Source organism: Pan paniscus, chromosome 2 (assembly GCF_029289425.2).
Source record: "Pan paniscus chromosome 2, NHGRI_mPanPan1-v2.0_pri, whole genome shotgun sequence".
NCBI lineage: Eukaryota > Metazoa > Chordata > Mammalia > Primates > Hominidae > Pan > Pan paniscus.
Genome location: NC_085926.1, coordinates 72,861,178 through 72,878,744, shown reverse-complemented (window position 1 = coordinate 72,878,744; position 17,567 = coordinate 72,861,178). Strand labels below are relative to the sequence as shown.

Below are 17,567 nucleotides of genomic sequence, written 5' to 3'. Positions count from 1 at the left end.
TACAATGAGTATGTATTACTTTCTTTGCATATATTAATTTTATAACAAAATTTTTAAAATACACTTTTAGATTTTAGAGCAGTTTAATGTTTACAGAAAGTCAGCCAGGTGTTGGTGGCTCACGCCTGTAATCCTAACACTTTGGGAGGCCAAGGCGGGAAGATTGCTTAAGCCCAGGAATTTGAGACCAGCCAGCGCAGTATAAAAAGACCTGCCTCTTAAAAAAATTAAAAACAAGGCCAGGAGTGGTGGCTGACGCCTGTAATCTCATGACTTTGGGAGGCCAAGGCAGGTGGATCACTTGAGGTCAGGAGTTCAAGACCAGCCTGGCCAACATGGTGAAACCCGGTCTCTACTAAAAATACAAAAATTAGCCAGGAGCGGTGAGGCACTCCTGTAGTCCCAGCTACTCAGGAGGCTGAGGCAGGAGAATCACATCAACTCGGAAGGCGGAGGCTGCAGTGAGCCAAGATTGGACCACTGCACTCCAGCCTGGGTGACAGAGTGAGACTCTGTCTCAAAAAATAAAAAATAAAAATAAAAAATAAAAAAAGTAAAAACAAGAACAACAATGAAAACAAACAAGAAAAAAGAAAAATTGAGCAGAAATCAGAGTTTCCAGATAGCCTCTCTCTTCTCCCTCCCCTACAGTTTCCCCTATTATTTATATCTTGCATTCATGTGGTATATTTGTTACAACTGATAAGTCAATATCAATATGCTATTACTAACTAAAGTCCACAGTTTACATTAGTGTTAATTCTTTCTGTTGTACACTCTTTCTATGGATTTTGGCAAATGCACATCATGTATCTATCATTACAGTATACAGAACAGTGTCACTACCGTAAAAATCCTCTCTGCTCCAACTTTTCAACATTCCTGCCTGCCCTCTCACCTGAACTTCTTTTTGTTTTTGAGACAGAGTCTCGCGCTGTCATCCAGACTGGAGTGCAATGGCGCAATCTCAGCTCACTGCAACCGCCGCCTCCCACGTTCCAGCAATTCTCCTGCTTCAGCCTCCTGAGTAGCTGGAATTATAGGTGACAGCCACTACACCCAGTTACTTTTTGTATTTTTAGTAGAGATGGGGCTTCACCATGTTGGTCAGGCTGGTCTCAAACTCCCGACCTCAGGTGATCTACATGCCTTGGCCTCCCAAAGTGCTGGGATTACAGGCGTGAGCCACCGTGCCCAGCCCATTACTGATCTTTTTATAGTCTCTTTATGTTACCTTTTCCAGAATGTGATATAGTTAGAATCATATAGTACCTTGCCTTTTCAGACTGGCTTCTTTCATTTAGCAATATGCATTTAGGTCTCCTACATGTCTTTTTGTGGCTTGATAGCTCATTTTATTTTAATCATTTAATAATACTGTATGCTATGGTATGAATATATCACAGTTTGTTTATCCATTCACCTACTGAAGGATATCTTGGTTGCTTCCAGTTTTGGGAAACTGTGAATACAGCTGCTACAAACATCTGTGTACAGGTTTTTGTGTGGACATAAGTTTTCAACTCATTTGGGTAAATACTTAGGAGTTCAATTCCTGGATTGTATAGTAAGCCTATATTCAGCTTCCTAAGAAACTGCCAAACCGTCTTCCAAAGTGGCTGCATGATTTTGCATTCTTACCAGCAATGAATGAGAGTTCCTGTTGCTCCACATCCTCACCAGCATTTGGTGTTGTCAGGGTTCTAGATTTTAGCCATTCAAATAGGTGTGTAGTGGTGTTTCATTGTTATCTTAAGTTACAATGCTCTAATCACATATGACACTGAACATCTTTTCATATGCTTGTTTGCCATCTGTGTATCTTAATTTTTTTTTTCTTTTTGAGACAGAGCCTTGCTCTGTTGCCCAAGCTCGAGTGCAGTGGCATGATCTCAGCTCACTGCACTCTCTGCCTCCCGGGTTCAAGCAATTCTTGTGCCTCAGCCTACCCGAGTAGCCTCCCGAGTAGGCGCGCACTACTATGCCCAGCTAATTTTTTTGTATTTTCAGTAGAGATGGGGTTTCGCCATGTTTCCCAGGCTGGTCTTGAACTCCTGAGCTCAGGCAATCCGCCCGCCTCATCCTCCCAAAGTGCTAGGATTACACGCATGAGCCACCGCGGCTGGCCCTTCTCAATTTTTTTGAGTTAATGCCTTCCCGTTGCTACAACAATTCTAAGAATTATTCCTAAGGAAAAATTTCAAAAATGGATACTTGTTTATTACAAGGTTGTTTGTTTTAGTGTTGTTTGTAACAATGAAAAATTAGAAACAATCTAAAGAAGAGTTTGGTTAAGTAAGCTCCAGAGTCTATCTATATAACAGAATGCAATGTAGTCATTAGTGATAATGTCATAGAACTGGGGTCAGCAAATTATGGTAGTACCAGAGCCAAATCTAGCCTGCCACAAAGAGTACACAAGCCAACAATGGTTTGGCATTCTAAAATAGTTTTAAAAAATCAAAACAAGAATAATATTTTGTGACAATTATATGAAATTCAAATCTCAGTGCCCATAAGTAAAATGTTACCAGAACACAGCCACACCCATTTGTTTATATATTGTTTGTGGCTGATTCTACTCTAAATAGCACATTGAGTAGTTGGGATAGAGACCATACAGCCTGCAAAGCCTAAAATAGTTACTATCTGGCGTTTTCCAGGAAACATTGGTCAACTCACTTTAGAGGAAACTCAGTAATATAAGCATCAGTGATATAAAAGAGATCCCATTTCTGATGGTGATATGAAAAGAAAAGGAATGGAAATAAGTATTATATATATACACCAAAACTGTTCTCCCTGAGCATTAGTGTAATGGGTTTTTTTTCCATTTATTATTTATGAATTTACTGGTTTTTACAATGTACATATATTGTTTATATAACCATATAAACTTTTTTTTTTTGAGATGGGGCCTCACTCTGTTGCCCAGGCTGGAGTACAGTGGCACGATCATGGCTCACTACAGCCTTGACCTCTCTGGGCTCAGGTGATCCTCCCACCTCAGCCTCCCAAGTAGCTGGGACCACACGTGCATGCCATCATGCCTGGCTAATTTTTCTATTTTTTACTGAGACAAGGTTTTGCCATGTTGCCCAGGCTGGGATATAAACATTTTTTGAAATACATGATTGGAAACACTTTAAAATTCTTAATAGGAAAGGAGTGACAGACAAAGTATTTGACATTTGATATATGAAGGGTACTGACCAATTAGAACCCACACCAGGCATTACCTAGTATTTACCCAGTATAATTGCACAGATCCCATTAGAACTGACGCTAGGCATAAACTCTCAGTATGACAGTACTGACCAGTCAGAATGAACACTGGCACAAATACTGGGCACAAATACCAGTACAATTGTACCACCGCACAACAGCCCAAAATCAGCCCTCGAAAAAGTATGGGAAATTCACGTGGTTCACGGGCTCCCTTAGCTCTCGGCATCCTCTAACAGTCTGAGAGGTTGGGGCTGCAGTGAGCTGTGACGGCACCACTGCACTCCAACCTGGATGACAATGTGAGACCCTGTCTCAAAAAAACAAACACAAAAACAAAAAAATCCTTGCCACTCTGATTGTTAGCATCCTATCTTCCGAAAGGTTTAACTACCTTTGTCAATCTAACCGCCCACCTCATCCTTTACCTCAGTAGGTAACTCCTCCTTTCTTGCAGGTTCATTCATTCTTTTCAAGTTATAAAAAATATTTTTGAGCATTTACAAATGTTATAGAACAGAAGACTTTTAGGATCTCAAATCCATTACATTGCTTTCACAAGGGTTTGGCTGGTTTACAATAACACACTAGATACAATGAAGCTGTTAAAACTCAACTGCGGCTGGGCGAGGTGGCTCACATCTGTAATCCTAAAATTTGGGAGGCCGAGGTCAGGAGTTCGGGACCAGCCTGGCCAACATGGTGAAACCCCCATCTCTACTAAAAAATACAAAATTAGCTGGGTGTGGTAGTGCACGCCTGTAATCCCAGCTACTAGGGGGGCTGAGGCACAAGAAGCACTGGAACCCAGGAGGCGGAGGTTGCAGTGAGTGGAGATCACGCCACTACACTCCAGCCTGGGCAACAGAGTGAGACTCTATCTCAAAAACAAAAACAAACAAACTCAGTTGCATCAGTCAGGATAAACTAGGGTTATCAAGAATTTATGGCCAGGTGTGGTGACTCATACCTATAAACTCAACACTTTGAGAGGTCAAGGTTGGAGGATCACTTGAGACCAGGAGTTAGGGACCAGCCTGGGCAATATAGCAAGACCCCATCTCTACCCCCACCCCCAAAAAAGTTTATTTTAAGGTGTTTTTCTTTTCTTTTTTTTTTTCCTAAAGTTTGTTTCTTGCTCCTGCTACATCTTCAGACTGGCAAGGGGCTGTGCTCAGTATTCTCACTCAGGGGCCAAACTCATGGAGGCTCCATCTCAACTCACATCAGTGAACGCAGATGCAAGAGAAGGAAGTGTGGCAAAACACATACTAGATCTTAAGTTTCCACCAGGAAGTGACATATTTCATGTTAAAAGTGACGCTCATCACTGTCACCTACATTTCATTGGCCAAAGCAAATCACACAATCACACCCAACTTCAGAGGAGTCAGGGAGGTGCCAAATGACCATGCATCTAAAAGGATCATGGACCACGCATCTAATAATGACCACGAAGGTAAGACAACAAGGACCACACAGGGACAGTGAAGTGCAGCCCTTACCTTTCCCAAGTCCTCCATGGACATCCCTGAAACTGCTGGGCCAGCCTCAGCTTGTTCCTCTAGTAATGAGAAACCCAATACCTCTTTTTTTTTTTTGAGACAGGGTCTCCCTCTGTCACCCAGGATAGAGTGCAGTGGCGCGATCTTGGCTCACTGCAACCTCTGCCTCCTAGGTTCAAGCAATTCTGCCTCGGCCTCCTGAATAGCTAGGATTACAGGCGCATGCCACAACTTGGGCTAATTTTTGTATTTTTAGTAGAGACGGGGTTTCACCATGTTGGCCAGGCTGGTCTCGAACTCCCAACCTCAGGTGATCCGCCCGCCTTGGCCTCCGAAAGCGTTGGGATTACAGGCGTGAGCCACCCGCGCCCAGCTCCCCCAATACCTTTAAAAAGGGCTCCCTGCATGGAATTAGAACCAGCTGCCTGAGACCTCCCCCACATCACCCCTCGTTTTGTCCTGCAGAGCAACACGGAAAAAATCTAATTCCGATTGTATACGTCTTTAAATTACTGAAGAATACCTTATCATCTCTTTCTATGGGCTATTTTTCCTAAATCCCCCCCCACAAAAAAAAAAAAAGGAAATGAGTAACGAAGAGGCATGGTCCCTGTCCTCTAAAAGCACGTGGTACTATTTAAAAGCAGCCCTTTGGTGCTTTTTTTTCTTTCTTTAAAGGAAAAAAAACAACAACTCCTCACCATGTTTTAGTTACTTTGTGTTACTCTCAGGATGCTAGGTTGCTCACAATAAAACCAATTCAGGCTCTTTTTGAGATGGAGTCTCACTCTGTTGCCCAGGCTGGAGTGCAGTGGTGCCATCTTGGCTCATGCAACCTCCACTCCCGGGTTCAAGCGATTCTCATGCCTCAGCCTCCTAAGTAGCTGGGATTACAGGTGTGTTTCACCATGCCCAGCTAATTTTTGTATTTTTAGTAGAGACGGGCTCAAACTCCTGGCCTTAGCCTGCCTTGGCCTCCCAAAATGTTGGGATTACAGGTGTGAGCCACTGCATCTGGCCCAATTCAGGCTCTTTAAGCCAAAAAGAATTTAATGAAAGGATGTTAGGTAGCTCAGAAGACCAGTGGGAGGGCTGGAGAACCAGACTCAGGGGTCATGCCCTGATCCAGCTTGAGCCAGACCCAGGCTCTATGGCGTCGGTGTCTTTTTAATCTGTTAGAGCCTACCACAAGCCAGTCTGGTAAGGAAACCCCAGCTACTGTCACCACAAGTGCCACAGTTTGCCCCACTGACTCCAGGCACTGAAAGCTCCTGATGACAATTCTTCCCATGGCAGCTCTCTTCTCGCCACCCCCTCACACACACGCACATGTGCACACATATGCGCATATACATGCGCACGTATGTGCGCGCGCACACACACACACATATATATATAAATATATATATATATAAACATACATATATATACTGGCCGCCCCTACCACCAGAATGGATTGGTAGCCTCCTTATTTGTGTGTCCCACTACTTCCTGATTCTGAGTTGGGCAGTAGCACAGTTTAGCCGAATCTCAACCACATGCCCGATCCTGAGCTGCCGGAAAAGGCTAGGAAACCAACTGGCTGGCATCTCCCACTTCTCTGTTGGGAGATGACGAAAATAAATGAAACTTTAAAATATGAAGTATCTACCATGTAGACGGCAAATACCACCAGACATCCTGTACATATATGCAACTTTAAAAAGTCTAATTAAATACAGAAGAACTCGCCCATACTGCAGCCTTCGGAGGAATCATGACGGTACTGGCATTTTGTTTTGTTTTCACCCTGAGGTAAAAAATATGTGGCCCTGAGCTCCCAGAAGTTATCCCAAAAAAAAAACCCTGGGTTGCCCACAATGCCCTGGAGAAGGGTGACAGAGCCCACCCCTTCAGCATGTGCCAGTGGCTTGGCAGGAACCAAAACGGCTGTTCTATTTCTTTAGACCTAACAAAGTGCCCAAAATATAGATGTTCCAGAGAATCTTTGTGGGATTAAAAAAAAAATTCTTTATCTGATTTGGCCTCACCACCATAAGCAGGGTATCATTTGCCCCACGACACAGATGACAAACTGAGGCTGAGGAAATTCTATGGCTTACATAAGGGCAAAGGCAGTATGCATCTAAACTGGCAACATAATCCCTGCATGGACAAGAAAGTGACGGTAGTATACACCCTGCCTAGTTTTTCTAAAAATTATTTTTATTTATTTATTTTTTGAGACAGAGTCTTGCTCTGTCACCCAGGCTGGAGTACAGTGGCGTAATCTTGGCTCACTGCAACCTCCACCTCCCAGGTTCAAGTGATTCTCATGCCTCAAACTCCCGAGTAGCTGGGACTACAGGCACACACCACTACGCCTGACTAATTTTTGTATTTTTATTAGAGATGGGGTTTTGCCACGTTGGCCAGACTGGTCTCGAACTCCGGACCTCAGGTGATCCACTGGCCTTGGCCTCCCAAAGTGCTGGGATTACAGGCGTGAGCCATCATGCCCATCCCCTGCCTAGTTTTTAACACCCTGTCACAATTTCCTTCATTAGATGAGCTTCACTGGTTTAATAAAAACCTGAGGAAATGAACCATCAAAGGGATAAAGTCATCAGGAAAATTCAACACCTAGCACAACTTCACAAGTATCTGCAATAATTTTCCCATATAATTTAGCTCTTAATTTATAATGTTCCAGTTCTTACAGCTCATAAAAAATTACCCCAAAACTTAGTGGTATAAAACAATCATTTATTATGCTTACAGATTTCATGGATCAGGAATTCAGACAAGGCAGAGGAGGGGACAGGTTGACTCTGCTCCACAGTGTCTGGGGCCTCAGCTGGAAGCCTTGAAGGCTGGCGGCTGGAATCTTCTGAAAGCTTATTCACTCACATGTCTAGACGTTGGGGCTGGCTGTTGGCTGGAGGCCTCAGTTCTTTTCAGGGGCAGGCATCCTCACAAAGAGCCAGGCAGAAGCTGTATCCTTTTTTTGTCACATAGCATTACATTTGGCATAATGTATTTCATACATACATACATGTTTGTGTATGTATATGTGTATGTACATATATATGTAATATATTAACTGTTGCCTTATAACAAATTACCCCAAAACTTAGCAGCGTATGATCACAAACAGGCGAGGCATGGTGGCATGTGCCTATAATCCCAGTACTTTGGGAGGCCAAGGCAGGAGGATCACTTGAGCCTGGAGTTCAAAACCAGCCTGGGCAACGTAGGGAGACCCCATCTCTACAAAAAATAAAATATTAGCCAGTGCTGGGCACAGTGACTCATGCCTGTAATCCCAGCACTTTGAGAGACTGAGGCAGGTAGATCACTTGAGGTCAGGTGTTTGAGACAAGCCTGGCCAACGTGACAAAACCCTGTCTCTACTAAAAATACAAAAATTAGCCGGGTATGGTGGCGTGGCTTGTAGTCCCAGCTACTTGGGAGGCTGAGGCATGAGAACTTCTTGAATACAGGACGTGGAGAATGCTGTGAGCTAAGATCATGCCACTGCACTCCAGCCTGGGCAACAGAGCGAGACGCTGTCTCAAAAAAAAAAAAAAAAGAAATATATATATATACACACACACACGCACACACACACAACTTATATATTATGTATATTTTTATACATAATATATAATATGTATAAAAATGTATATTTTTATACATATTACATATGTAATAAATATGTATAAACATAATATATAATATGTATAAAAATGTATATTTTTATACATATTACATATGTAATAAAAAATATATATTTTTATTAACCAGGCATGGAGGGGATACTGAGGCAGGAGGATTGCTTGAGCCCAGGCATTCAAGGATGCAGTAAGCTATGATTGTGTCACTGCAATGGACAACAGAGTGAGACCCTATCTCAAAAAAATAAAAATAAAAGTAAATAAAACCACAAACATGTATGATTTTACATAGTTTCTTAGGGTTGAGAATGTACAAGCTGGGTTGTTCTGTCTCAGGGCCTCTCATGAGATTACAGGACTATGGTCATCTGAAGGCTTGAAGGGGTTGGAGGATCTTCCATCCAGCTCACACACAAGTGTTGGCAAGGGTCCTCTGTTCCTCACCATGCAGGCCTCTCCAGAGGGCTACTCTGACATGGTAGCTGGCTTCCCCCACACCCACTGATCCGAGATGGAAGGTGAAGTGCCTTTTGTAACCTAATCTCAGAAGTGACATACCATCCCTTCTGCCCTGTCCTATTAGTCACACAGAGGACCCTGGGACAATGTAGGAGGGAAGTATACCAGCATGAGAATAACAGAAGGTGGGACCATTGGGGGCCTCCTTGGAAAGTACAACCTGCTAAACAGATATGGTTACACGTATACATCTTCCTTCCCTTCCCTTTCGTTATTTTTTTTGAGACAGAGTCTTTCTCTGTCGCCCAGGCTAGAGTGCAATGGCACAATCTCAGCTCACTGCAACTCCACCTCCCAGGTTTGAGCAATTCTCCTGCCTCAACCTCCTGAGTAGCTGGGACTATGGCACACTCCACCACACCCAGCTAATTTTTGTATTTTTAGTAGAGACAGGGTTTTACTATGTTGACCAGGCTGGTCTCGAACTCCTGACCTCAGGTGATCCGCCCGCCTCAGCTTCGCAAAGTGCTGGGATTACAGGTATGAGCCACCACGCCTGGCCCTTCCCTTCCCCTTTTAAAGTCCAAGTCTGTATTTTGTTCTGCTCCATCCCCACATCCTTGCTTTTTAGTATGCAGCAGGTACTCACTAAGTACTGGGTAGACAGATATTGTACAAGACATGAGTAGTGTTTGCACATAGCCAGCTTCCCTTCGTTCTGCCACATAGAGCACTTCTCAGTCTCCCGCAGTTGGATGGGCTTGTGACTACTAGCCAGTTAAACTTGCATGGAAAGACCTGAGTCACTGCCACACTGAGGGAATGAAAGGTGGGGTTATGACTCTCTAGTCTCTTTCCTGCCATGGCATCCCACGAACTACAGATGTCAAATGCTCTGGCAAGTGTAGCTAACACATGAATAGCCTCAGTCTACTTCCGTCCCAAACCTAAGAGGCTGTACAGAATGGAGGTTCTGTCCCCTGGGAAACAAGCTGCAGGCACATGAAAAGTGTCTGAGTTTTGGGGGAGTTGTTACTGAAGCCTGACCTGACCTATCCATATTACAGATCTACCATCTCTTTTAGCAAACCCGCTAGCCTCAAGTTGCAGATGGGGAAACTGAGGCTCAAAAAGGCCAAAAGACTAACCCAAGGTCATATAGCAAGTACATAGTGGAGGTGAGTTTTGAATTTGAGTCTTCTGTCTACTAGTTGAGGAGGTGGTATGGCATATCGATTAATTCCATGGAAGGGTGAGCCAATAAACTTGACCTGAACCCTGATGAGCAAATCACTAAAATTCTGTAAGCTCAATGATCTCAGTCTGTAAAACTGGGACATAATAATTACCTTCTTCAAAGGTTACCTTTGAAGATTATGAGGATTAAATGAGATGAACTCATAAATCATAAGCCCTTAACAAATGCTATATATTCTCATTATCATTTCCCTTATACTTCACCCTCTGAGCTAACTATATAGAGTTTCAGCCTTTTTCCTTCACCCTTCCCCTGATTCAGATCATTTACAAGGCATTTTCCAATCAATTCCAAAGCCCCAAGTCTATTTCCTCCATGGTTTCTCTTGGTAAAGATGTCAAGGTGATTTTTTTTTCCTACTCAAACATAACACATTTTCCATCTTTCTATTATTAGCCTTTCTCTGCCCAACATGCTTTTTTTTGGGCATTTCTCATTAGTGCAGCTAGCCTGGTGACAGGATACAGCACTGTTGACTCAAGTTGGTAGACACAAAGCAAACCAGCTTCTCGCTCTGCCACCATTTGAGAACTTACAGCAAGAGAAAACTCTCAAGGAAAACAAAGCTTGATCTGCAAAGGTCACGTGTGTACCTACCCTGGGGGAAGAGACCTTTCCAAAGCTCTTTTTGTGTACTGGAAAAAACTCATTACCTGTTCTTCAGTATGGGAATAGTCAAATAAATGAGGACCCAGCCCCGTAATAAAATACTATGTAGTCACCAAAAAGAATGAGGTAAGAATGTAGGAGTACTGACTGGGAACAATGCTGATGATACAGTTTTCAACGCAAAAAGCAAGTTCCACAACAATATACAGAGTACAATCCTGATTTTCGTAAAAGAAATACAATTTAATCAGGATACATACATATGTATGTAATTATACATATGCATGTCTATATGTACAAACATAGATAGACAACTATATATGGGAAAAAAAAACCAGCCAGGCGCAGTGGATCATGCCTGTAATCCCAGCACTTTGGGAGGGACAGGCAGGTGGATCATTTGAGGTCAGAAGTTCAAGACCAGCCTAGGCAACATGGTGAGACCCCATCTCTACTAAAAATACAAAAATTAGCCAGGCATGGGGGCATAGTCCTGTAATCCCAGCTACTCGGGAGGCTGAGGCAGAAGAATCGCTTGAACCCAGGAAATAGAGGGTGCAATGAGCTAAGATCGCACCACTGGACTCCAGCCTGGGCAACAGAGTGAGCCTCTGTCTCAAAAAAAAAAAAAAGAAAGAAAGAAAGAAAAGGAAAAAACGGGGGCTGGGCATGGTGGCACATGCCTATAACCCCAGCACTTTGGGAGGCCAAGGTGGGTAGACTGCTTAAGCCAACCTGGGCAACACGGCAAAATTTTGTCTCTATTAAAAAATACACAAAAATTAGCCAGACATGGTGGTGCATGCCTGTAGTCCCAGCTACTTGGGAGGCTAAGGTGGGAGGATCACTTGAGCCTGGAAGGTTGAGGCTGCAGTGAGCCGAGATTGCACCACTGTACTCTAGCCTGGGCAATAGAGTGAGACCCTGGTCTCATTCAATCCTCACCATGTCTCTATGAGGTAGTATAATTATCCCTGTTTTACCAAAAACTGAGGCTCAGAGTCAAGTGTTCAAGGTCACACAATTGAACATGCAGCAAAATACATTAGTTAACAGAATATGCAGTTCCTAAAACGTAGTCTGTTTGTACTCAGTAAACACTGTGCCATGATTTCTGCAAATTCACCTGCTTATCAAACTCGGGCTTCAGAGAGTCTTCAGTGAAGATGTGGAATTGGATCTTCCTGTGGCTAAAAAGCACAGCTGATTTGAGCATGACCAGCGTCTCCTCCAGCCGATTGCCACAGGCCACCACAGCCAGGTGGATCCAGAGCTCGGGTGGCAGCACAGCTTGGAAACTCCTGGGTTCTCCAGGCCTCCTAGAAAGAAGGAAAACAAGTGAAAGCTATTACTAAACTCAAAAAAGTAAAAACAACAAAAAACCGGCGAGTGAATGGTTAGAACATTTCAAAACACGATCAGGCACAATCTGTTATATTTTATAAAGTGATAAGCATTTTGACAATTCTTCCTGCTTAGAGAAAAATACCATTTATTCCCATATTTATCCTGGCAATAGCAGGATGAGTCACTGTTTGGACTGCTATAGGTGTCTGAGGCTTTTTCTGCCAGCACTCAGCTGTCTAGTGCCTGCTGGCTGCCTACTGGCCCATGTTTGGAAATAGTATTGCTAAACTTCGACAGCTGACACAAGGGCTGTGGAGCTCCCACTCGCACAGGCCGTGGAAATTAGATTTGAATGCAACTTGAACAAGAGGAGTGTGGGTTGTGGCTTTCCCATGTGAAACGAGCAACATGATATTCCCATCATCTGGATGTTTTTAGGTTGGGGTGGAATGCATGACCACTGGACCAAAGCAAGTCATGCAAGTCTGGGAGGTGAGCAAAGAAAACAACATATGTGCCCTGACTACATCTCAGGAGAGTCTTGAAGAAACAGGTGTTAATCCTGACCGTCTCGCCAATACTGGTGAGGTGGTGGGTATGAAATTCATCTTCCAGTATGAAATTCACATTAATGAGAAACAGGCAGGAGAGGGGGTAGGTTAATCTGAAAATGATCAAGGTATCAAATACTGAGTCAACAGCTGACAGAGGGATAGGGTCCAAGGGTCCAGAATCATCATCCAGCTATTTCCTAGTAATAAAAGATTTGTTCCAGACGAAGGGATGCAGCCAAGCCTCAAACACACCACTGAGAAACATTTGCAGTCAAGTTGGAAGAAGTTGGCCTGGAAAAGGTGCCCTGAGACAAATGAAACTAATTTACTTGCACAAAAGATTTGGAGACCAGGGGAACTTGGATGTCAAATGCTACCTTCCTTCCAAAAACTTCGAGTTCAATCAGCTTGCTGCTCCATTATTCACTGCATGGTTGAATAATGGCAGTCTTGCTCCAGATTTCTTTCACCAGGAGGAAAGTTGAAGATGTGGGTGGAGCATTTTGGAAAGGCTCCCAATTTGATTACTTATGAGCATGCTTAGTAGAAGCACAGCCTCATGGCTCAGCTAAGACCAGATGCGGAGAGTTACTTGGATTCCATTTACTTCGGGGATCACAGGAAAAGACAGTAGAGACATCCCAAGTATCTCTGGAAATTGTCCACTTCTCTCCATTCTCCCTGCCATTATCTGGTGAGGCCATCATCTGCCTTCCCTTGGATCACTGAGACAGCCCTCTGGGTGGTCCACCTGTCTCCAATCTTATCTTTAACCCCCAGCCTATGCTTTCTCCTGGTTGGTGCCAGGGTGATGTTTCTCTAAAATGCAAATAGGATTGTGTTATTCTCTTGATTAAAATCATGCAAGGGCTCCCCGCTGCCCCCAAGATCAAGTCCAAGCTGCTGACTATGGCTCCTACTTATATCTCTCACAACTGCCCACAGCACTCCAACCTGGAGAGACGGCCATTCATAATCATAGTCATATTCTGTTTCACTTCCAGTGCAGGTGATCACACTGTGTTGGCTCCAGGTCTTGGCACATACATTGCCTGTCTCTCTTTATTTCAGAAATGCTCTTCTTTGCCCTCTTTTCCTTGCTAACTTCAGACCATTTATTAATCAACAAATTTTTACTAAGTACTGTTATGTGTAGGCATTATTCTAGGAAGACAGTGAACAAAACAAAGACGCCTGCGCTGGAAGAAGTTACGTTCTGCAGGGAATAAGGGAAACACAAAAATAAGTAAGAGTCAAAGTGGATGGTAACTAAATAATTTATATAGAAAGCTAGACAGTAATAAGTACTATGAAGGTAATACATAGTGGAGCAGGATGGGGGTACCAGGAGTGGCTGGCGGGCTGGGGCAGTATATTCCCGACAGTGTCAAGTTGGAAAAGGCCTCACTAAGGTGAGCTCTGCAAATGACCTGCAGGAGGGGAGGTAGCGAGCCATGTGCACGTCTGGGGGGAGGAGCATGCCACGCAGAGGGGACAGCAGAACAAAGGCACTAAATCAGGGATCTTCCTGAAGAATGTGAGGACCCCTGCCTGCAAGACTCACAGGCCTGGTCTCTTCCTTGGCTTCACGGTTGGGTTTTCATGTTTGCTATTTAAGTCAACTCCCCAGTCACATGTAAAGGGATGTGGAGATGTTAAAGATAATGCTAAAATGACAGTCAATTTCTAAAAATCAGTCAAGACACTAGCTGAAATACACTACGAAAAATTATGCCCAATATTTAGGGATATGCATACGATTCAAATGGACTAACACCATAAAGGCAATCACTTAGATATCTTAAATATGAATACCCTCACCTGCCCCCAAACAGAATGACTCCATCTAGTTTAGCTTTATATATTGGGCTTCTGCCAAGGATAACAGGTTTTAATCTTAGTAATCAGGGAAGTACAAATCCAAATAATAAAGAGATTTATTTTTATTTTCAGATTGGCAAAAATTACAAAGTAAAATAGAAGCTGCACCATATTGAGCTTTCATGTGGATATGGGGCAGGGAACAGCTCAGGCGCTGGTGGGGGCAGTGTAAGTTGGACTGAACACTTTGGAGAGCCATTTGGCAACATATAGCACAGGTGAAGATGGATGTACACCCTCCACCCCCGCAGTCCAACTCCTGCATATATAACCTGAAGAAACTCTTGCATATTTGCACAAGACCTATGCAAGAATATTCACAGCAGCTCTGTTTATTGAAAATGAAAAATAGGAAATAAACTTCAGTGACTATGCAAAGGAGAAAAGTGAATATATTTGCTATGTTTTTAAAGTGAATACCATATAGCAGTGAAAAAAAATAAACCAGACTGGCATGTACCAACGTAAGGCCAAAGAGAATGAAAAACAACAGGCCAGTGCGGTGGCTCATGCCTATAATCCCAGCAGGAGTTCGAGGCGGGCAGACCACTTGAGGTCAGGAGTTCGAGACCAGCCTGGCCATCATGATGAAACCTTGTCTCTACTAAAAATACAAAAATTAGCTGGTTGTGGTGGCGTGTGCCTGTAATCCCAGCTACTTGGGAGGCTGAGGCAGGAGAATTGCTTGAACCTGGGAGACTGAGGTTGCAATGAGCTGAGATCGTGCCACTGCACTCCAGCCTGGGTGAGAGTGAGACTCTGTCTCAAACAAAACAAATGCAGGATAGTGGTTATTTTCTTTTTCTTTTCTTTTCTTTCCTTCTTTTTTTTTTTTTTTTTTTTTTTTTGAGACAGAATCTCACTCTGTTGCCCAGGCTGGAGTGCAGTGGTGCAATTTCAGCTCACTGCAACCTCAGCTCACTGCAACCTCCATTTCCCAGGCTCAAGCAATTCTCATGCCTCAGCCTCCCAAGTAGCTGGGACTACAAACCGAAGGCCATCACACCTGGTTTTTTTTTTTTTTTTTTTGTATCTTTAGTAGAGATGGGGTTTTGCCAGGCTGGTCTCGAATGCCTCGCCTCAAGTGATCCGCCCACCTTGGCCTCCCAAATTGCTGGGATTACAGGGGTGAGCCACCATGCCTGGCCGGATAGTGGTTATTTCTGATTAAAATCTTATTCCTTAAGCCAAGTGGTGGGCACTTCATTTTGTTATTATCTATATTTTTTGTGGCCCCAAACTATTTGACTTTTTTTTTTTTAATAAAAAAAAAAGCATGCACTGTTCTGCAAGACAGCAGGCCACCTCTTCTCTTCTTTGCAGGCTTCAGTGATTTGGGTCTGCACAGTACAAAAAGCAGGGGCTAGGGACAACAATCATTCACAGTGTCTGGTGACAGATACTAAAGAAAAATAAAACCTCTCCTGGTGCCAGTTCAAGTATCAGTGGTTGGAATTTAATGAGACCTTTGCTGGCCTCACCCTATTACTTCTCACATTACATGAAAAATCTCAGGCTTTAGGTAATCAGTGTTAGTGCTGTGCAGTCACAATGCATAATAAAGTTTAAGGGCACTGGCACGGTGTGCCTTCCACCAGCTCCTACTGATGGCACTCTCAAATGTCACTCAAGATTGTGAGGATCCAGAGGAGGAGTGCAGTCTAGGGACCTAGGACTTCTTAACCCCTTGAATGACTAGGATTGGGCAGGCAATGGGTGAGAGGGAATTCTAGCACTGCTGTGACTGATGGTTAATAACGTTCTTATTTTTACTTTATAAAAGGGGACTGGAGTGAACATTTGCTGTCCAGGAATTTTAAGGACCTGTTGCTAAGGCAGGGGCTGATGGCAACGATCCTGGTAACCATGCTGGTACAGCCTGAACAGGAGTCAGCTTATCACAGTGGAAAAGCAGAGTCAGATGGTGGCAGGGCAGATCTCTGGTGATACCACCTGGATCTAGGTGCATCTGACCCTAATCTTAGGTAGTTTAGTTATTAAGCCAATAAACTCCCTTTTGCTTAAACCAATTTGAAACAAACTTACAACTTAGCAATCAAAATAAGAGTCGTAACAAAGGTCCTAAAAAGATGTTCCCAATCAACTTTGACTCTTCCTGCCTCGCTCATATTCACCTGATTTATCCTTTGAAATGCCCACTGAACCCATTCCCTCCTTGTTGCTCACTGCTATGACCCTTACCCAAATCCTGACCATTCTTCCAGTTTTGTGGCTGGAAGAGATGCCAAACACCATGTAGGGCAGGGGATTCCCTACCTGGCCATGCATCATAATCATCTGCAGTGTTTGTTATTCTGCAGACTCCCAACTCACAGAGATTCTGATTCCATGGGTCTTGGGTGAGGCCCTGGAGTCTGCATATTAACACACTTGTACTACACACCACCCATAGTTCAGCTATGGTCAGGAACCAGGGATCTGAGCTCAAATCTCACCTCTCCTCCTTTCCTTAAGATTTACATTCCCAGAAATGGAATTACTGGGTTAATATCTATGATCCTTTCAAGAAAGTAGCAATTTTGATAGTTTCTCAAATTTACCCAAGTTCTAAAGGAAAGCATCAGACTATGAGAAGAAAACAAAAAGCGTAACAAACACTACCCTAGCCATCTCTGGATTACTTGTACTATGTAAGCGGAAATGGTCTTGTGTAAGACCTACTGCCTCCTAATTCCATGTATTCCAATGAGGTGATGCATAGGTGCTAGTAAACATTGAGACTCCAATGCAGCAAATAACACTGAGTCACACAGTGAGAAAGCTATTCCATTTTCAGTGCTTTTTCAACAACACCAACAACAATAAAGTCTCAGCTTGATGCTTTTTAAGAATTTTAATATTTTCCTATTCTTTTTTGTTTTGTTTTGTTTTTTGAGACGGAGTCTCGCCCTGTGGCAAAGGCTGGAGTGCAATGGTGTGATCCCAGCTCACTGCAACTCTATCTCCCAGGTTCAAATGATTCTCCTGCCTCAGCCTCTCGAGTAGCTGGGATTACAGGTGCCCACCACCACACCCAGCTAATTTTTGTATTTTTAGTAGAGATGGGGTTTCA

The 17,567-nt window shown here is 43.4% G+C and overlaps 1 protein-coding gene across 5 annotated transcripts in view; it reads right to left on the bottom strand.

The window, feature by feature from the left end:
• Positions 1-17,567, bottom strand: part of GXYLT2 (glucoside xylosyltransferase 2) — a 92,944-nt gene that overhangs the window by 60,393 nt on the left and 14,984 nt on the right. For all 5 annotated transcript variants that reach the window (XM_034956894.3, XM_034956896.3, XM_034956895.3 and 2 more), the window contains exon 2: positions 11,839-12,031. In XM_034956894.3, the coding sequence (XP_034812785.1) occupies positions 11,839-12,031 (193 nt within the window). The remainder of the gene's footprint in view (positions 1-11,838; positions 12,032-17,567) is intronic.